The 22,253-nt window shown below is 39.8% G+C and overlaps 1 protein-coding gene across 2 annotated transcripts; it reads left to right on the top strand.

Annotated features, from left to right (window-relative positions):
- Positions 1-891: 891 nt before the first annotated feature.
- On the top strand, positions 892-19,717 carry SAMD8 (sterile alpha motif domain containing 8). Of its 2 annotated transcripts, none has more exons than XM_076338455.1 (6): positions 892-998; positions 8,633-9,240; positions 11,061-11,156; positions 11,886-12,003; positions 12,741-12,891; positions 14,063-19,717. In XM_076338455.1, exons 2-6 carry the CDS (start codon positions 8,660-8,662, stop codon positions 14,365-14,367), a joined length of 1,251 nt encoding a protein of 416 aa, XP_076194570.1. In that variant the 5' UTR covers positions 892-998; positions 8,633-8,659; the 3' UTR covers positions 14,368-19,717. The 2 variants fall into 2 exon arrangements, with proteins under 2 accessions (XP_076194570.1, XP_076194571.1); XM_076338456.1 differs by lacking the exon at positions 892-998 and adding an exon at positions 6,404-6,467.
- Positions 19,718-22,253: the final 2,536 nt, after the last annotated feature.

Genomic DNA, 22,253 nt, shown 5'->3' with positions numbered 1-22,253 from the left:
GTGTTTATTCATTTCTCACAAAAAAATCAATGAAAATGCTATTTAGTGTGGTTAGAAACTTCCACCTCTTTCTCACGTCCAGGCTGTACTAAGGTACTTCCCCATGATGGATAAAGATCATACTGGAAAAAAAAATATACTACAGTATCTTCCAAGAGTAGAGTTTTACATCCTTACCCTGGTTTAAGCATGTTCTGTTCTTCTTCAGTTAGAAAAGCAAGATAGAGTTAGAAAAGCAAGACACCCTCGCTTCTCCCTTCACCTGCTCTCTGTTGGGATTGTGGAAGATTTAAGTCATTTCTCGTCTTACGACCTCTCAAAAATATACCACCGCCCACCCATGCTTTGAGTTTCTGACACAGCTCAAAGGAGTTGTGACTACGCTTTCACGTGTGTAACACTTTCATTCCCACGGACCCAGGGCCAAGGCAGCCCAACAAGCCATTCGCGTGCTGCACGGCCTGCACCCAGTGGGGAGCCTAATGAAGGGGCACCGGGGTGGAAAGCCGCCCGCGGGCCCACCAAGCCGAAGCCAGCAGGTAGCAACCCCCCCCAAGGCTTTGAGGCCCTGTCAGCAAGGCCCGCGGTAACCACCCGGCGGGGACCCGCCGCCCATCGCCTGGCTGCGGCCCCCCGCCGCCGTTACTGGATCCTCACCGCGAGGCCGAGGCGGCGCCCCGGACCGCGCCCCCGACCCGCCCCAGTCACCCCGAGGGCGGCGGGGTCCGGCGGGCAGCGGGAGGCCGGCGCCCCGCGGCACCGCAGCGAAGAAACACCCTGCTCCCGCCTCCGCGGCCCTTCCCGGAAGCTGCCGCCCCTTCCGCCGCCTGCGAGGCGCTGGCGCTGCCTGCCGCCACTTCCGGCCGGGTGATGGAGTGGTGGCGGTGGCCGCTGCCGCCGCCGCCGGAGAGAGGGAGGGCGCGCAGGAGCCGCCGCCGCCGCCGCCCCGGAGCCGGGCGCTGCGGCACCGCCACTTAGCACTGCTGCCGCGGCGGCAGGTGAGGCGGGGCGAGGTGCGGGGGCGCTCCCTTCCTCCCCGCGGGGGTCGCGCGTCGCCCCGCAGCGGGGCGCGGTGCCCGGCGCCGGGCCCGCAGGGGCCGCCCCGCTGCCGGCCGGGGACGCGGAGAGCTGCCCCGGCGTTGGGAACCAGCCGCCGAGCGGCCGGGTCCCCGGGGGCGGCGTGTGAGCGCCCCGGGCTGCGGGCGGGCTCCGCGGGTCTGGGGAGGGAAGGGGCTTCTTCGCTCCGGTGGCTGTGTTGGGGGAGAACAGCTTCGTCTGCCGCAGGAGGGGGGAAGAAGCCTCTCGGGTTGTCTCTGCACTAAAATCCGCTCCGCCGTAATTAATGCGCGGGTTTTTCGCGGGCACGTCTCTCCTGAGGTCTGACCGTCGTGCCGCCTTGGGTGGCGGGCTCCCGGCGGCGTACCTCTGGGGTGTCGGTGCCAGCCCTCGAGGAAACCGGCCTGCCAAGGAACTAAAAATCGCGCGCGTTTCTCGCTTAAGTTACTTCGTCTGCCGTGGAGAGGATGAAGCGTTTTCGTTCCTGTGCCCGGTTGGTGTCGGTTTCGTTCTGGACTTCGTAGATTTTCTACTTCAAGCAACGATCAACGAGGAAAAAAAGCCTCGTTAGCAGCCGGGGTGTGAGGGCGTCTGTCGGGGGGGCGGCGGGATCCGCAGCCTGCTGAGCGAGAACGGGCGAAGTATCAGGTGGGTCGGTGTGCTCTGGGGTTATAGCGGGGGGGAAATCGTTTGGTTTCCCGTTCCCGTGCCAGCCTTCACAGGAAACAAATCGTTTCTGGAAGTGACGCCGTGTACTTGTGCTTTGTGTCAGTCTTACAGTTAGATACCAAAACAGTCGTACCGGGCCACAACAGAGATCCAGCTCTCTTACTGTTTTCTCTGCCGGTGGTGTAAAATCGGTGGGTTTTCTGAGGGCAAAGCATTTAGTTTTGAGTAAAAAAAGTTTCTGAGCATGTAGGATTTGGTAATTAACAAGGCAGCGTGGAGAAGTGCCGTTACTGGTGTGCACGCACGCTGTTCGAGTTTCAGGATTAAAGGGAGGGGGTCTGCCTCGGTGGGACAGATTTTGTGTGAGTTTAAGGCCTGCGCGTGTTTAGAAAGTTGAAACCCTGCAGGAACTGTTACCCGCGCCGTCTCTCAAATCTACGTTGCTAATGCATTAGGTGGCCTCTCAGACTATTCACTTAATGATCGCCGATCGCTATTTTTTTAAAAATAACACTTCAAAAGGGTAGGTTTTGTCAGCTCTGTAAGTTAATGGAAGAGGAGGCAAATGAGAGGCAGTTTTAATGTTCACACATTTATTGGTTTGTAACTGGAGTTGAAGTGGTCTCATGGTTTTGTATTTGATGCTTCAGTTTGCAAAATTCATTTTATGAAAACCCAGCACACATTCTGCGTTGTAAGATGACTTGACGGAAGATTCCACTTGGGTTGAGTATGCTCCATCCCCATCCAGCTCCCTCGTCCAGCTGGACACGGTGTCTGTGCCACCTCCACAGAGCAGCTGATCGTGCTGTGCTCTGGAGTGGCAAGAACAAGTGCCAAATTTCCTGGCATTTAAATGCCCCTCATGTTTGGTAGGGGGTGCCTCTCGCTGGCTATCAGAGGTATGAACGCCTGTGGTCTTGTTCTTCCTTTTGCTTTCTGTGATATAGAAAAAAGGTGGAATTAACTCGCAGGACTGGGACAAAGTGATTTTTATATACCCAGTGGAAGGAAGTTCTTTGGGAAGTTTCATAAGGGTGGCTTTTTTTTTGCGAAAGTGCTACTTAGATGTGAAGGAAACATTCTGTAGATTTGTAAAGAGCAAGAATTTTAAATGATCTCGTTTGCTATTGTATGTGATCTTCTTTTTGCTGGCTGGTTGGGGTCTTTTTTGGTAGTATACATTTAAAAACACAGGTTGGCCTAGGAGTTGCAATCTTTCAGGCTCTATACTATCACTTTGTACAGAGCTCAGTCTTGCAGCCCGCTAAGCTGGTTGAGGTCCATAAACCATATTACATTATAAATGTTTATTTCATAATCACATAACTTCTTGAAGTTTTTTATTTCTTATTTATTTTAATGCATCTAAAGTGAGGAAGGCTCCTAGATTTTCACTAGGCTAGAAAGATCAGGCTGTAAGTGACTGTGGAGAGTAAGAACAAACACAGTTTCACTTCAGATATTGTTCTGGTATTAATTTGGATGGAGAGTTTGTTTGTGTCTTCCCCTATTTCCATCCTAAGATGAGGGTGTGGGAAGAAAAGAAAGAAATAAAAGGGGAAAAGCAAACCTGAATTGTTTTACTGCTAAGTTGTATAAGGATAAAGAGCAGCGAACGTTCTGTTACAAGATGGATATACTATTTCTTGAAGTTGGAGGAAAAAATACTTGACACTTGACATTTAGCATGTGAAATGTTGAAGGTCTTGTACAAATATTAATGAAATACTGTGAATTACATCCTAAGATAAGTAGTGGAGTACTTGATCGGTTGTTTAAAAATCACTTGTGTGTGCCTTGAATTATGGTGGTAGGATAAAAAAATGTTTTGTTAGCTGGTAAGTAGATTAGGAGTTGAGCCACTCAGCGTTCACTTGAGTATAGTACAATCCATTTGGTTTAATGAGGTGTAAAAGTCAGGGAGCAGTATGTATTCTGTTCAGCTTGCTGCAATATGTAACTGCACTTAGTGGTTCTTAAGACAAATACGTTTAGGTTTCAGGACTTTCTGTAGTAGCTGCTGTCAGTTTTGCATGGAGGCGTTCCAACAGCAAGACTCTTCTAAGCGTGTGGAGCTAATCTTTGATTTTACAGTATCGGTTCTGCATTTTCCACAAGGCAGCACTTCAATGAATAATTCTTGAAAAGCACATCTTCCTTGGTGGTTTAAAACCTAAGACATACAATAAACTAAACAAATGTTACTTTATGAGATTTCTTATCTTACCTTCATAAATAGCACTAAGACCTTTGTGTACGGTTAAAATACTGCTGATAATCTCACTTACTAGAAGCGTTTATGAAACAACTCTGATAGCAAAGTCACTAAGAAAAAAATGAATGCAAGTTCTACAGGAATATTTCTGCAGTTGAAGTTATTGTATGCTTGCTTCAGGAAAATATTTATCCAATTTTTTGGTCTCACGGTGGGCATTTTGCTGTGTTTGATTAGTTTAATACAATAGCTACCATGCTATATATAAAAAAAAACCCTTGAAAAATCATGTATTGTTTTTGCAAGTATTCTTTTTCTCCTTTTGTTTACAAGATATTGTATTATATATGGTGGCATTTCGAAGGTAAGGATTAAGTCACTATGTACTATACGGCAATGAAACCTTTGGTGTTATTTGCTTTAAATAACCTCTGAAGAATTTAGAGTTTTCAGGAAGAGCAAGTGACAAGCTTCTGATGCACGTCAGCAGAGTATCCGAGACTTTTGATGTATAACAAGGCAGTGCTGTATGCTTTTTTTCTGGCACAGCATTACTAAGTTGGTATGTGGTAGTAGCCTTATTATTGCAGGCTGGCTCAGCGCACGTTTTTGTGTACGGCTTTTTTGTGCTGGGGAGCCAAAGCCTCAAACCTGGGTCTTGTCCACATTGTGAACCGGCGGCCTTTGTACAGAAAAACTCTTCCCCCGAGGTGTGAGACGTCGTGCTCCTAGGCCGGCGGACCCAGCAAAGGAGGGGCTGAGTTGGAATTGCTTATATTCAAACTTCAGCTTGAAACCTCCCACAAAGAAATGTAAGTTAAATCACTTGAGATCTGATAGTTCTTCAGTGTCCGTCTTAAAATTTCTCTCAAGGATGGTGAGAATTGAACCTAGCTGGGGAAAAAATCAAGAGGCACGTCAGCAAGGAGAGCCACAGGCTCTCCCAGGCACATGAGGGCAGGCGGTGAAGCAGTAATGGTGCTGGTAGAGTTTTGCATGCGTGTCTGGAATAAACAAATCCAGTCAGCATTCTCCTAACTGCTGCGGACATAACTAGGATCTTCTTTAACCCTTCAGCTATGATTCTGGTGTAATCGAGTTTTGTTTCTGTGACAAGATTGCAGCCTAATGTTAGTGTGATACTAATGCGCCTTTTCTTTGGCTGGAGTAGTGATAATCATACTCAACTTTCCACATTTTTACCTCAATATGCTAACTCAAAGTCTGCATGCTAGGAAATTTGGGGACTTAATGGTTGACTAGCAGTAATTCAGTAGAGGAAAGCATGATAGAATTGTGGATAATCATTTTGAGAGAGATTAATTTTCCGTATTTAAATATACCTTTAGGAAAAATATTGTGCTAAGGGTATACTCAGCCTCTCAGAGGCAACTCATTTTTCAAAATGCCCTAACCAAATTGTAGAAATGTTCATGGCTTATGAAGTAACATTTTTCTTTAAAAAAAAAAAAACCAAAACACTTACACACATGCGCATGAAGTTCTTGCTCAGTTGTGTTCATGCTGTTAATTGAAAGGCTGGGGAAGGAAAAAGGGAAACAGGACACATGATCCGTACTGCTGATGAGCTGACTAAATATAAAGTCACAGTAGCAGGAAGGTAATGAAGTAGCTAGCTACGGACATTGCTGATGTCAGGCGAAAAGTATATTTTGCCCTCTGACGCTTAAGTCTGTGCTCGCTCTGTGTTACTCATGCGTGTTATTCATTATTAAATAATGTTATCCATTATTTGGTTTCAGCAATAAAACCAGTAAGGTAGAAGGCAAAGTGCCTTCTTTCTACCCGTGCTGTTTTCTTTCAGAAGACACGTACAGTTATCTAGGTGACTTGGTCTCTTCTGCTACACTGGTCAGTCTTGCGTTGCAGACTGGTAGTGTTGGAAATGTTATGTAGCATTCTTAAGCTTCAAAATTGAACAGGAGCAGTTGGGCACAGAGATCTGTATTGTATTCTAGGTGCTAATATTATTAGGGAAGGTGCTTTTTACCCTTTAAACTACAAAGGTGGCACTAAATGAGTAGTCTGAAGGAGAAGGCAGCTTCTGAGTTTAAAGAAACTGCCTTGTCGTCAAAACTGAACTTAACTGTTGCTGTTGCGACGAAATTGGCTACCAGCTGTGTGGAATGGTTTAAGTTTGTGTTTTGTGTAAGTGCTTGTTTCTTTTGTTGATTTCTTTGTCTCTTCCAGTTGGTTAAACGTCTTTGACAGCATTTAAAAACAAGAGCAAGTCCGATCAGGTGCATCTTAAGGTTAATGTAGACTTTCTCCCAGGTCCAGCCCATTCAGTGGTGACCTTTGATGGATATGCTTACTCAGTGTTGTAAGGTCACTTTTATTGCACGTAATGTAAGGGTTGATTTTTATTCCTGCGATGCCAGATGAAGAAACACCAGGCTGGTGTTAGGCTACTTGACTTGTGACAAATGAACAGAGTTCTCCTAGGTGGGGGAGAGTTTCCTGCCTTTGCCCTCAGGAGTTGCTTTGGTTAAAAGACAAAACAGTAAGTTGAGTGTATTTTTGGTGAGTCTGAATTCACTGCTTTTAGAACACTTGTGATGATTACAATGTTATAAAAACCACTGTGATTAACAATTTTCTTCAGTATTTCATCTGTATTTCTGAGTAAGGACAGCTGGAAGTCCAGATAAGCAACTCAAGTTTGTTTGTTTGTTTTTTGCTGGAGTAAGATAAAAATATGTAGTACAAAAAAGGTCAATTAAGTGGTCATTAATTACAAATTAAATGTCATAATTTCTTTTGTTAATAGCTGTGTGAGCGAAGTAGTTGTTACAGTTGTTTTGAGCAAGACTTTAAAAAAATAGTAAAATAACATAGAAATGAGCAAATACCCTTTTATATGGAGAAGGAAGAGTATAGTAAATGCAGAGATTCTAGTGTTTTATGGATGTTTTGGCAACTATTTAAATCAAGGTATTAAAGCTTATATACATATTGACTGTATATGGAGTTTTGAGAAGTTAAAACTATGTATTAAGTACGTTGTTAATATACAATCAATTCCAGAGAGAATATCTTCAGAAGTACCACTCCCTTAATTCTTTTAGAAGGGCAACTTTGATTTGTGTGCTCATTTTTCTTCTGAACTATTTCTTTTGCACTGCTGGGAAATCTCGTTGGACAAATTGAATCTTCACTGATATAGAATAAAATAATGTGTGGTCCTGTTAGATGTAATCTGGAAGAAAAAGTTGCTTCCAATAATTATATGTAATACTTGTAACAATAGGTACAGTACCTCTTTAAAAAGAGAAGTGAGAAGGAAAGAGCTTCTGTTTGTGCAAGAGCTGTGCCCCTGAAAACGGTGTAAAACTGTGTTGAATATTCATGATGGGTTTGTGTACCTGTTTACTATATACAGAAGCTAAATAATAGATTAAATAGGCTGTTTCCTTGCTTTCATTCTGAAAACCTTGAATGACGTATGTGGCACTAGCGTATTGTACTATCTTGTATTTTCTGAGATTTGGTTGGCATGATTGAAGCATTCTAGTTAATTAGACTGGTTTTTTTGAGTACAAAAGAGCTGTGAAATTGTAGCTGTTTCTTAGGTGGTAGCTGTACATAAGCCACCAAATATAAACTACGCACAAATCCATTCTGTACTGCTGTGGGTCTTAAATATTGAATAAGCTTTATATTACTTTTACATTACTAGTAGCCTTTCGAAGTTTTTTCATGTATTCCACGTAACTTTCTGGGGTTAATTTTTTTCTGGTTGTTCTAAGTTGTTCGGTGACTTGTCACCTCCATGTGACTGAAATGTTGCTGAGATGTCTTGCCTTTCTTCAAACAACATTCTTGAGTCAAGAAGACAATTATTGAGAAATCTGTATGAAAAGAATACATGTTTTCTGGTTTTGGTGTGTTACTGTGTTACCTATTACCACATCACTTTTGAAGATGCTTTGGAATTAAAGCTAATGCTTAGTTTCTAGTAATGTTATTTTGAAAGCTGAATATTTTAAAGGATTCGCAATATAATAAGCATCTATCTTAATTACTGAGATCAAACAAAGATAGAAATATGATGGCTGCACCATCAACATAGAACTAAGATGCCTCAGGTCAATATTATTGTAGGTACCTAGTCTTAGGTTTACTTGGGAGGAGTGGGGGGGAAATGTCATACCACCAAAGCTTCAGTATATATTGTAAAACAGTGGAATGTATTGGACCTGTAATGTATTATCTTAGCTTTAATTCAGTTTTACATGGTTGCTGGCTATACTTTCTTGCTTAGTTTATGAACTGCAAACAGTGGAAAAGAGAATGATTAAGCTGGTATTTAAACAGAGTAATCTTTGTTTTTTATTGCCTAGCATAATTAACAAACTCGGATTTATTTTTTTAACAAAAGAATAAAAGTAGACTGGGTGCATCTAGGAAATACTCTGCTTCTTGGTAGCTTTAAATTTCTATTTAGGAACAAGTGAGATAATCTTGATTTAGTTTTGCTTGAATAAAAAATGTTTTAAAAGGCATTTTTATATTACTTACCTAATAAATTATATGTCTGGTTTTTAGCTGGCTCTTGTATAAAAAGCCTATGGCTAATTAAGCATCTAAAATCGCACGAAATACACTGGCGTTTCAGTAATCTTCGTTAAACGTTCAGGTCTTGTCTCTTTCTCCAATATGTAACAGGTCAATTTTATTGGCGGATAGAGAAGGATGATGGCAGGCAATAACCAGCTTTGCATTCGACGTTGGACTACCAAGAACGTGGCCAAGTGGCTGAAGGAAGAAGGCTTCTGTGAATATGTGGATGTTTTGTGCAATAGACACAGGCTAGATGGAATTACACTGCTGACACTTACTGAGTATGACTTACGATCCCCTCCTTTGGAAATCAAAGTCCTGGGGGACATCAAAAGGCTAATGTTGTCCATACGTAAACTACAGAAGCAACATATCGATGTCCTGGAAGAGCTGGGTTACAACAGCGATAGTCATGTTGGCACAGCGTGCCCAAGTGTTGCTTCACTACAGGGTACAGATTGGTTTTGTAATGGTGAAGTACCTCGGGACTATGATGGAGCAATTACTGACTTGAATGGTGATCAGTGTCAATATGCAAACGGAAAAAACAAACACGCTACCCGAAGACTGGACCCGGAGTACTGGAAGACTGTTTTAAGTTGTGTTTATGTCTTCATAGTGTTTGGCTTTACATCGTTCGTTATGGTTATAGTACATGAGCGAGTACCTGACATGCAAACATATCCACCTCTACCGGACATATTTCTAGATAGGTAAGAAATTTTCTTTTAAAACAAAACAGTAACTTGATGGTTAAAGTATAGGCTGTCTTTTCTTCATTCTCAAAGTTTCGTATGTTCTTGAAGATGCCTCTGCAAAATAGTAATTAGAGTGTAGTAAACCCTTCTGCTAAAATTGAAATGCGCATCAGTTAGATGCAGAGATTTAGCCTTCTCAGGGGAAAATAAACTGAGCTGCTGTTCTGCCCAGTTTATATTTAGCTCTACATTTTTAGCTAATCACAGCACAGGAATTAATTTGTCCATCCTCTCATTCTAGTAAAAAGAGTGATGGTCAGCTGGCATAGATAAGCAGCCATATGCTTTTTCTGAAATCCAGATGCTGCTATGAAGCTTAACATGTCTTGCTATAGAAAGAATTTTGATGAAGGGATATTTTGGTCTGCCAGTGAGCAAGGAAATTGAAAGGGAATAGCATTGATACTGTATTTATGCTGTCTCCCCGCTGTCAACTTGTTGAAGATGGAAACTGAAGAGGGAAACTCTGAAGCAGACTGAATTAGACCAGCATCTCTTTTAACCATAGAGTATCTGTGTACTAAAACACTGTCGTGACTTACGCAGTACCTGCTCATTTTTTAAAGAAAATATTTCATTAAAATATCTCTTCAGGTAGAAAAGAGACACAATAGCAAAGGTGAAATTCTAGTCATTGACCGCAGATTTAACAGGGGATAGATGCTCCCTTTGAGCAAGTGTACTTGCACCATAGAAAACTTACTGCCTAGAGAGTTTTAAAAAAACAAGATAAACTGTTAAAGATTTCAGTCTTTGTGGTCTCCTTATTCCTGCCAGTAATTTCCATTTTCATTATGGTTTTTGTGAAGTCAGTAGGGGTCTAATCTTTTGAGTAAGTGTGCAGAATCTCCCCATAAATTTAGATAAAACTCAGCAAGGACGGACCGCATCCAGCAAAGTGGAAGAGAGGAGAGAGAACGGGAGCTATGGCATTGCTGGATTTTGTTCCCAGGGCACTACCACGGTAGTCAGTGGGCAGGAGGATGGGGGAGGTCAGAAAGCAGCAGCTCACAAAACAATGCGAGGGGATTACTACACAGCTAGCATTTGAGCAGCGCTTTGCTACCCCTTTGTATCAAGGGGAACCCAAAACTATGAGGAGCAGCCTCTCTTGAAATCTGTCAATCTGTATTTTGGTGAAATTGCAGAGTGGAAATTGTTACTGGTGCCGTGTGTGTGCAAGAGAGTCTTAAATTTTTTGACAAGCAAGGCTAAAAGGTTTGCATATAGTGATTATCATTGAAATCTAACTTTGAAAACGTTTTTTATTTTTCCTAATGCTTTTCTGTGCAGTTCTGCTTCATTGTAAGTATTTAGGATTTTATGCTTTGCAGCACTCCATTAATTGTGTTGACATGGCATTCTTATTAGGCATAAGCAGCATAATTGACATGATGCAAGTTTGTGTCAGAATGAAGAAGGTTGTTGGGAAACAATGGTAGGGGAACACATCCTGTTAGTAAATCACACGTGTAAATTAAGAGAGCATATTAGAGATTTTCTTTGACTTAGTGAATTCTGTGTAAATGTCTGCTGAAAATACATTATTAGAAAGGAGATAATGTAATTAAAAATTAATTCAAATTCTATTTAATTCAGCCTAACAAAATCATTTTTGGTTGTAGTTTAAACTGTTGTCAGATTAATGCAAGTTAGTTTTGTAGTTAGAACTTTATATGCCTTTATTCTAAATACTGAGGCTAGAAAGAAAAATTAAGTCCTTGTATTGTAAGTAAACTTTCTTCCTTCATCCTTTTTTTGCCTTTTTTTTTTAGCGTCCCTAGGATACCATGGGCTTTTGCTATGACTGAAGTATGTGGCGTAATTCTTTGCTACATTTGGCTGTTGGTTCTTCTGCTTCACAAACACAGGTACAGTATATAAAATTAAAATTAACTGGTACTTTGATTCAGAGAAAGGACTGTAACAAGAATTTATGATGATTGTTTAAGGCTTTCCATTTAATAAGAAACTTGTAAGCCTCTAATATGTCCCTGTTAAAATGGATTAGGGAGGATTTAATCAAGAATGGTGACTTGTGAACATTACAAAGGAGTAATCTGAATTTACTTTTCTACCAGATTCACGTGTAATTTCCTTCAGAACATATGTATTTGAGAGTTGTCAGTATATACTCTCATACTGTCACAGTTTTGTGTATAAATAATAAAATCCTACGAGAATGAAATTCCACGGGATGACTGGGCCAGCCTAGTAGCTTGCTGTCACTGAAGGGCAGAAAACCCTTTTGTGTGCGTGAGTATTTTAAGTTAAATTTCTACCAGTTTGTTATTTTTATCGGTTTGCCAACAGAAGGCATGAGTGCTAAAGCTGGTACAAGTGTAGCTGCAGAGGAGTGGGGCTGTACCTTTTGGTGACAGTAAGCTTGCTACAGTGTCTTGCCCTGTCATGTGGAACCATACGTTTACAGTACTACTTAAAAAATAAAAATATTTTTTTTACTGTGAAACGTGCAGCAATGATGAAGGGACTTCATGGATTAAGTTGGTATGGGGGGAAATGCTTTTATCATAACTTTCCTGATTTAAAAATACAGTATATTAGGACTCTTGCAATCAGTTCCTATGTACTTTTCCCAGATCTATACTTCTGCGAAGGCTGTGCAGCCTCATGGGGACAGTATTCTTACTACGTTGCATTACAATGTTTGTTACCTCACTCTCTGTGCCAGGCCAGCACTTGCAGTGTACTGGAAAGGTAAAAACTTAAAATGCTTTAAATTATTTTTCTTATTTCCTTTTTTTAAAAAATTTATTTAAGATATGATTAAGATTGTTGTGACCATAATGTTAGATGTGTGTTTGTAAGAACTAGGGGTCTTAGAAGCACTTGCCACTTTGGAGAGGAGATAGTTACTTGGGGAAGGGTGTTCAGAATATTTCACAGTGTAAACCTGAGAGAATACGTCAGAGAAGTGTGTGCTTAAGGTGCTGACTTCATGAAGAAAGGCTGAAAGTGGAGTAATCACTTCTTTGTCTTGTTGGATGCATGGTTTAAAAAAAACCAACAAATATTATTATTTCACCCCTTCTAATAAGGGATAGTCTATGGAATGTGGGATTTCACGGTTTTATCCTAACTTTTAGTTAGAAGAGGTTTGAGCTGAATATATTGGAATCTTGACAAGGACACATTGGGAGGTTGAATACATTCAAAAAAACGTGGCAGTCTCTGTACGTAAATCACTTGCGACAAAATACTTGCTCTAAATTCCAGTATTCATCAGAGGTATGATGAATACAATTAATAATTGTAGTTACTAATGTGACTCACTGCCACAAGAAATCCAAAGATGTGCTAACCTGCATTTTAATAAAAGACCCGACATGATAAATGGTGTTAAACACACATAGTGCTATACAGCTAACTTTAAGGACATACTGTTCGGGCGGCGGGGTTGCAACTTACTAAAGGTTAATGTCACTGTCGTCTAGTTGTATGGCAATGTTTGGGCAAAACTTCAGCGGGCATTTGCAATATGGAGTGGCTTTGGAATGACTCTGACTGGAGTACATACGTGTGGAGATTATATGTTCAGTGGCCACACTGTCGTCCTGACCATGCTCAACTTCTTTGTCACAGAATGTAAGTACGGAGTGTCAATACTTAAATGTCCTTAAGTGTTAAGAATATGTACTGCTTGCTGTCAACCAAGGGTGCGAGAGTGTAAATACTAACTCTCCTTAAGAATATCTGCTGCTCGACCTTCTCGAAGTTCAGAGTGTAACATTAAGGCAAACAAATATAAATTCAGATTGCTGTGCTCTTTCTCAGATTTGTGACAGTTCACTTGCAGACGGGAAAGGAGCAGCACCACCTAGATTAATGGAAGGATGAATAGGGCACACTTGGAAGAACATGTGAGCCGAGAAAATTAGAAAGGCTTTTAGCTTGCTACTGGGAGAATACTAGGGAAGATATTTATGATTGTCTGTTCCTGTACACTTCCCTAGGTAATCTGCCAGTGACCCCTGTTAGGCAAAATACCAGGCTAGGTGGGTGTACGTGTAGTATGATCCATAAAGCCGAAATACCAAACCTCATAATGAGTGATTATTTGAGGAAAAACTTCTTTACTGAAAGAGTGGTTAAACATTGGAACAGGCTGCCCAGGGAGGTGGTTGAGTCCCCATCCCTGGAAGTATTTAAAAGACGTGTAGATGAGGCGCTTACAGACATGGTTTAGTGGGTGGTGGTGTTGGGTCGACAGTTGGACCCGATGATCTTAGAGGTCTTTTCCAACCTTAATGATTCTATTCTATTCTATGAGTGAGAATATATGAAACAATAGTGCTCTTCTGTGAATAAAAGTGCGATTTGTTACATTATATAGCAAGCTAAGGTAATTAGTTTGAGTTCACCTATGATGGAATAACCGCAAAAACAGAATAATGTATGCTTTATGACATTTTTCCCCTTATTACATGGAAAAGGTATGATTTTCACTAGAAGTTGTTAGTTGAACAAAGAATTCTGCTTTGCATGTTCCTAAACTATTTTAGGACACTCTGTTAATCCAGAAATGCATAATACCTGTATTTGTAAGTGAAGTCATGAAGTGATAGACATTTATAACTTCCCTGGTTGTTTTCATGGGATTTATTGGACATGTAGATGTAAACAAAATTTCCAGGCGAAGACAGTAACTTCGTCACATTTTTGGATGAAAAATCTGTGTAAAAACTTGCAATGTCTAGGCCTGGATTTCGTAATGACCCAGATTTTTGAAGGTTAGTCACTTTCTGTTTTCTCCTAGATACGCCAAGGAGCTGGAACTTCTTGCATACCTTATCCTGGGTCCTGAATCTCTTTGGAATCTTCTTCATTTTGGCTGCACATGAACATTATTCTATAGACGTCTTCATTGCTTTTTACATCACTACAAGACTCTTTTTGTATTACCATACATTGGCTAATACTAGAGCATATCAACAGAGTAGGAGAGCAAGGATCTGGTTTCCGATGTTTTCTTTTTTTGAATGCAATGTTAACGGTACTGTTCCCAATGAGTATTGCTGGCCCTTTTCAAAACCTACTATACTGAAAAGATTGATCGGCTGAAGAGTGTGTGGGTCAATTCAGATTTTTATGAAGCATTATGGCTAAGATCCTACAAGGCTAACTGGGGGGGGATGTAAAGTAACATTTTTTGCTCCGTGATCTCCTCCTCCTTGTCTTGTTTCTTAGATTCTTAGCCATAAAATGGGGTTCCCATACTTCACAGGGATGTGTTTTGTTTTCTTGTTGCTAAAATAGAGAACAATGCAGGGACCAGTAAAGGCTATCAGTGAACCATGAATATGAATCAGAATACTGTTACCCTTAGTAAGGTTCTATGTGAGTGTTTAAGTAACTCTAACCTCAAATATGTGCTTGTACTGAATATAATATACCCTTTACAGGTCCATATAATCTCTGTTACCTGACATGCCAGCCTTTACATATACTGACTAAAAAATTAGAACTTTATGAAGATTTTCTTTTAAAACAGTCATAAATGTAATTTTCAAAACAAACTCTGTGTATACTTAAAGATTGAGGAGTACTGTGTCATAACGAGGAAAGCAATATAGTTCCTTGCTAAAAGGGTCTCTTAACTGTTAAATAACAAGTCTTAAAGTATAATTGACAGTATAAATGGTCTGCGTACAGGTTGCCAAAAATGAAAGTCTGCCTTGTGGCTATGCAGTGATGATGTTTTTTTAATGAGAGCTTATTTAGTCTAGTCTATCAGTTGTCTATATGGTTGTTCTAGCACTTGGAAGTTTTCCCTTTTGTGTTTAAATAAATGAGTTAAAGTAAATGCTACATCCACAGAAAGTAAAGTCAATTTAGCTTTAGTGAGTTTAAAGCCACAAAATAACTTTTGTGTGGTTTTAATTGCTTTATACCCAAACCTGTGCATGCTTTTTAGGAGCAGCTCTTTAACATTGGAAAAACAGAACAGTTATCTTCATTATATCTTACTGTCCCATAAATGGATGGGGAAAATGCATGTAGTAACTCTTTCAGGAAAAGTAATAATAGTGAGTATTGGAAATAGTGCTCATATTGATGTATGTTTTAGCACTCTGGTGTCAACAATATGGTGAATATCTCTGGATATATACACACAGTATATTTGTTTATATATATAAATACACACAGTATATGTTCTTCTAACAAGTATGGAAAGAGGCTAGTTCTTAATTTAAGTTGCTCATTTACTACGCTGAAAGATAAAAGTACCATAAGCAGTTGAGTTTTGATTGTTTTAAAAAAAAAAACCCCACAACAAAATACCCCCCAAAACCCCAAACCAACACTCCAGGTCCATAACGTGTAAGCGAGGGTCACACAGTTGGTGATCTCTTATGTGGTGGTTGTAAGGGGACAATGCCAACGTTGGCTGTAGAGACTTGAAATTAGATTTATGCTAAATGAAAACTGATAGGTAAAAGGTGCAAATCATAAAAATGGTATAGACATTAATTTGGTTGTTGCAATTTCAGAATAGGTGGTATCTGCAAAAGTTAGTGTGAGTCAGCCTTGGAAAGTTACACGAAGCATTTCCAGCTTGGTACAAGCTGACTTAACGGCCACAATGTACTTAGGTTTGCATGGAAAAGAATCCCTTTGGAATTTTGCAAGACAGTTTTGTATTTGGAGGCTTGTAAACTACTGTGGACTACTCCTTGCTGTATTGTGTTCCTTTTATGTACCTGGATTGTACTAACTTGAGTATTTTCCACTCTTTGTAGTATATTACTTTTGTAATTTAATTTAGCTCCTATTCCACAGAGGAACTGTGCATCTTAGAGTATCTCTGCCAACTGTATTGAGCACACATACATTGTACTATTCTGCAGACTTTTGTATTTGTAATGTTCCAAATTTCTAGCAAAATTGCAGGTATAATACTATATTGTTCAATCTCCCATAGCCTAATGGCTCTTGCCATCCACATTGGGGGAGTGTGCTTACACTTAAGAAAAAAAAGGAGAAAATATTCTGAAAGACTTAAAGACTTTTCATTTGCTGTTCTTACCTTTCTGATTTCAGGAAGGCAATTTGAACATTGCTCTTGAGACTTTATAATCAAAGAGCTCTATTTGTTAATTTGTATTTGCCTTTGCAATACAGACATGGTTATGAATGCTATTTTTTAAACGCTAGGAAACGTCTGTTCTCAGGATGTGCGGGATTGTACTCAAGTTATAACGTGTAGAGAAGGACGCAATTAAACTGCAAAGGTGTTGATTCTGAAGAGAACCATGTCAGTGCTAACTGGCGCAGCTGTGTCTAAACTGAAAAATTATTTTGCAACTTAGACATGCAGGAGAATTTAAGTACAGCCCAGTGTAACAATGTTTACATAAAGTAAAGCTATCATTTCAATACTATTTTTTAAAAAAATGAAGTTCATATACTTTGAAACATAAGGCTTCTCTCTTTGTTCTAATTTAATTTTTCAAATTCTGTTAAGTAAATCCATGTTTTAAATCAGCATTGCCTATCAATGTTTTTTAAAGGAAACTTGTTCTTTTGTGCTGTTTCCCTTGATGCTAAATAGCTGAGTCCAAGATAAGTAATACACAGAGGTTGGTTTTGTGAGCACTGAGTGGGTTAAAACATTGTCAGGATAATTGTCGTCTTCTATTTTGGACGTTAATTTTGTTTGTCTATAAACACGCAAGAGGAAGGTTTGAAATTGATAGAAGACAGAAAAATCAGATTTCACACGCAAAAGGGCACAGGTCAGTCTGTAAAGTTGGTAATGTAAGCTTTATTGTTCATTAGATGGAAACAGGTTGCAAGTAACAGCCTTAAAATTCTGTACCTCCTTTTGAAAGAGTTAGTGTTTTAAAAGCATTTTGCTGCTTCTCTGCTGCTGACAAGCACTTCTAAGTAAAGGCAGCAGAGCATCGTTGGGCCTTGGATTTAATGCTAAATACGTTCAGGGTTGTCCTTCTCCCTCGTGTTCACACACCAGTCTTTTTGCTGTCCTTTAACTTGCTGCGCCTGTTTTGTGCAGTCACCTTCTGTGGGAGCACACACATAAGCTGAATTCAGAGTAATGAACTAATTACGGCGTTACATCAGCAAGTGCAAGTGTCTAACGACATTAGTCTAGTACTACAAAGTGCACAAACTAATCAAGTAGAAAAGTATAACCGAGTAACTGGATATACAAAAGAAGGGGAGGGCCACATTTTTTTGGTAGCTTAGCAAATCTAGTAATATTTGAGACTTGACGATAGTCTTGAGCTCTTCCTTATTGTTATCAGTGTGAGGATACGTATGCACCTACCTGAAAGTGATAGACACATAGGCACTCCCCCCTCTTCTTTTTTTTTTTTTTTTCCATTGTACCTTATAACACAGCTTCATAGAATAGCTTTCCTAAACTTTTTGCCTTTAGTTTTTCCTTTCTGGAAGATCCCTTAAACTAGTGGTTTTATGACATTACACCGGCATACGGAAATTAGACTTACATAGATGCGGTTTTTTAGCAAATTCTGATTACACTGACAAAAGCTTATGGAAGGATCTTTAAGCATGGTTCCTCCAACTGTTCTTGAATAATGATATAGAAAGCTTCCATATATGTTAAGTATCTTCGTGTCCTCTGGCAAACACAATAACGCTTACACAGAGCGTTGGTACAGAAATGTAGATAGGCATGAAGTATTTAAATGTCCACGACTAGCAAGAATTAGATCCTGTAAGTATGCTGCTTGTGATGAAGCAAATGATATGCTTAACTTTCAGCAAATCACTAAATACTCTGACTTCAGTGAGGGTTACCACTTTAGTTTAAGCGTTTTCTTGGATAAGGCCAAGTGCGTGCTGTGCATGGTATACTGCTACAGTAATGGGAATAGGTAATGTCACTTTCTTTTTAGTTTTCCCTGATTTCTTCCCCCACATCTACTATAGAAGAAAACGTTCCAGTAGAATTTAAAAAAAATTACTACTTAACTGGGTTCTGAGAGAATAAATCTGTATTAAAAAAAAAAAAAAGCACCAAAATAAAACCTTGATAGTTAGCTGCTTTAAGAAGCAAGAGTCAGTTAAATGATTTGGAAAAAAAAAATAAATTCTTTTTTGATGCAAGCATGTTAAATAAGGTTATTTAGAAGTATTAAAACCCTTCAGTGAGGACAAAAGCACAGGTTCCTGTAATCTTTTCTGCATGGCTGTATCATGTAGTGCCAAAAAGTGTCGAAGGGAAAGAGGGAAGGGCTGAACTCAGACATCAGTACAAGTCTTTTGCAGCAGTTAGTACCTCCTTGTTTTTTCTAAGCGGTGCTTGCATACTTTAGTGCTGCACTTGTTTATTACTATTTAGCTAGTTTTTTGGTGTACAAAAGTCCACTAGGTTTTCAAGCACCAAAACTATTGTGGAGCTGAGTCTTAATCATTAAATGTGCATTTGAAGAAATAGCAGATGTCTTAGGAAAAAAAAAGTACATTTTGTGGACCTGGAGTATAACAAAAGTAACCTATAATCACTATGATAGTTTTCATCCTGTCCATGTAGTTTCTACTGAAGAGTTGGGGAGAATTTGCAGTAATCTACAGACAATATGGATTTTTCTGGGTTTTTTTTAATAGGATACTTTTATAGAAACTTGACCTGTAACTATGTTGTGGTTTAACCCAGCAGGCAGCTAAACACTATACAGCCGTTCACTCACTCCCCCCCCAACCAGTGGGATGGGGGAGAGAATCAGGGGAGGGGGGGGGGGAAGTAAAATTTGTGGGTTGAGATAAAGACAGTTTAATAGGACAGAAAAGGAAGGGAAAATAATAATGATAAAAGAATATACAAAACAAGTGATGCACAATGCAGTTGCTCACCACCTGCCGACTGATGCCTAGCCTGTTCCTGAGCAGCGGTCACCCCCCACCCCCACCCCTCGGCCAGCTTTCCCCAGTTTCTGTACTGAGCATGACGTCCCATGGTATGGAATGTCCCTTTGGCCAGTTGGGGTCAGCTGTCCTGGCTGTGCCCCCTCCCAGCTTCTTGTGCACCTCCAGCCTGCTCAGTCGGTAGAGCATGGGAAGCCGAAAAGTTCTTGGCTAGTGTAAGCACTGCTCAGCAACAACTAAAACACCGGTGTGTTACCAACATTGTTCTCATCCTAAATCCAAAACACAGCACTGTACCAGCTACTAGGAAGGAAATTAACTCTATCCCTGCCGAAACCAAGACAAACTACAAAAACCATGATAGTCTTGTCAAGATGGAAATATATTTGGCAGAAGTCCTAGCAGTGAGCCAGCTTACCTTCTGAATTGTTTTGCACACGTAGACTTTATCAATCAAGGGCTAATTGGTAGACCACTGATGATTCACACAGATTACTGTTTCTGCTGTGGCTTTGACATTGTCACCATTCTAATTGAAACAGTATTGCTGGGGGGGGGGGGAAAGTCCTTTGGAGTGAACCTACTGATGTCTTGTTCATGATGTGAAGAAAAACACTCAAAAACCCCTCCAACCCCATAAACACTACAGTATTGTGAACACTGAACTTTCTATATAGCAGTATCCTGCATACTTAAGAAATTTGCAGTGAGTATTATGTACGTAATTCAGTGACATGCACATTTTTAAAGCCAGTTTGTAATAGGTATGTAAGAACTTAAGATGATAAATGTGGAGCACGATAACCTGACCTGTTAGCCCAGTGACTGCATAGTTAGACAGACTAACTGTAACTTAGTTTTGCTCTTTCAGTTCAGTTTTGTCAAATAGGAGAAATTTGTCAAATGCGAGAAACCACAAGTTGCATCGTACATGGTACTTAACATAAGCAGAAACATGACTTTTCACACTGAACAGTTGCTTCAGTTTTGTTCCGACAGAGAAAATAGTATTACCTAATGGCTAGAAGGTGTGCCAGTGAAGTTTAAAGTGAGTACTGTAAATAAGTAAATACTGTTTTGATTCTAAACTCAGATTGAATTAATATATTGTTTTATATCTTTGTTGTATTAAAACATATTTAAAAGTACTAAAATAAAATATTTGAAAGATGACAAATGTTTGATTTACTTCATACGTAAAATGATGGCTCGTTATCTCTCTCAGCGTTGTGACCATAAAAGTATACCTGAGTAATCTAGGTTTTAGAGTTGTTTTTCCCCAAAGCTATGTTCTGCTGGTGTGAAAATGCATGCTACGTAACGCATGTATCAGTGTGCCTGACGTTTTTGCCAGTTGTAAATTGTTTTGGCAAATCACTTAAATATTTTTGTTATTAAAAAGTTGGAAAATGCATTCCATCTTGTAAGATCTCAGTGCAGTATGACGAGGGCTTTCAAAGACTCTCTTCAGCTGAAGTAACTTTAATGTCTCTAGGTATGGTGGTGAATAGCGTTACAGTAAATCAACAGTCAGTATAAAAACTGTTGGAAAAACTGTGAAAGAGTAAAGTTAACTTCTGAAAACTGACATACTCTTCTAATGGGTTTGTATGTTAGGCCTGTTATTACTTTCAGTCACGGATTTCAGTCATGTGGTACATGAAAGGATGTACGCTCATTCCTATGGAGAAACTTAAACAGTATACCAGATACGCTGTGTGCACTGGAGTTGTATGTTCATATTTGTAAATGGCAATTTTGAAGTATATTTTGTGACCTTAATCCAGCTAAAACAGTCTCCGATTAGTGTGAGCCAGGTAAACGTAACGTACTGAACCGTTAGAAAGTTTTCATTTACATCCCTCCGAATTATAAAATCTTGATAATCTGATAATTTAGAGAAAGAATCCTGAATATGAAGCTTTTCTCAGTGTGATTTTTTTTTATTTTTAAAAACAGTTGTTAAAGACCAGATTCAAAAAGGAAAATGGATGTGGCAATACACCTTTCTCAAAAAAAAAAAAAAAATTACAAGGAAGAAGGGGAAGCAAAAGCAGTAAGGTTCAGTGTACCGGTTGCAGAATAGTTACTGTGGCCTTTGGTCTAATATTCTGGGAAGCAGTAGGTTGTGTTCTAAGCAACTTTAAATAAGGAAGTGCTTTGTGCGTTGTAAATACAGATTGGGAAAACTTCCAGGGAAAATAACCGCCTGCTTCCCAGACTACGTTACAATACTGCTTAGAGATGTGAACTTTGAATAAAAAAAGTCTTTCCCCTCCACAGTAACTTGTTCTTCTCTGTGTTACTCCTACAACCAGAGCGAGAAAGAGAAATAGCTGCTGTTATCTGTAATGAGAAGAAATAACACAGAATCTGTGCAGATGGACTTAAGCTTGGTGTTAAAAATGCGGGTGAAATACCCCTCACTAGCCTACGCTCTTATTTGATAGAATTTGAGGAGCATCAGCTTCAGATTGTCCTCCTCAGGCCATTTTGTTCAGATTTATTTTCAAAACTGTCATAAGGAAATGAGGTACAGAAGAGAAACTACTCTCCTGGTTAAAATACCTTTAGTATCTGCAAACTGTTTAATTGTATCATTGCATCCCATCTTTTTCTTCAGTGAACTTGTCGGCTGCAAGGAAGCAGTTTATTCTTATCTATTAAATGTGCAGGTGCCAGTCTCATTTACTGTTCATCATTCAAAATTTATATTCGATCGTTAATCTTGGCCTTTCATAGAGCTGCCAAAGTAGTTCACAAAGACTGGGCCTATTTTCACAACTAAATTCGGACTGACTGAAATTGAGTTCTTAAAGCATGGGTGTGAGAATAAGGTTGGCGTTACGAGTTCTTCCTCCAGTATGGGAATCAGTAATGCTGACAAAATATAGCTGGCACATACTACGTGAATCCGTTACAAGTATGTGCATATACTTCAAACTATTTCTGGAGAAATAACTGTTCCGGGTGATGTAGTAATTAAAGGTTACAGCTACGGTCTTAAGTCTGCTGCTATCTATGACTGGTTTGCTTTTTATTTTGGCACTGATCTATGACACTCTGGTGAAATTACTGGTTCTCTCTGGATT

This window comes from Aptenodytes patagonicus, chromosome 5, assembly GCF_965638725.1.
Source record: "Aptenodytes patagonicus chromosome 5, bAptPat1.pri.cur, whole genome shotgun sequence".
Taxonomy (NCBI): domain Eukaryota; kingdom Metazoa; phylum Chordata; class Aves; order Sphenisciformes; family Spheniscidae; genus Aptenodytes; species Aptenodytes patagonicus.
This window is presented reverse-complemented; position numbering and strand designations above follow the sequence as displayed.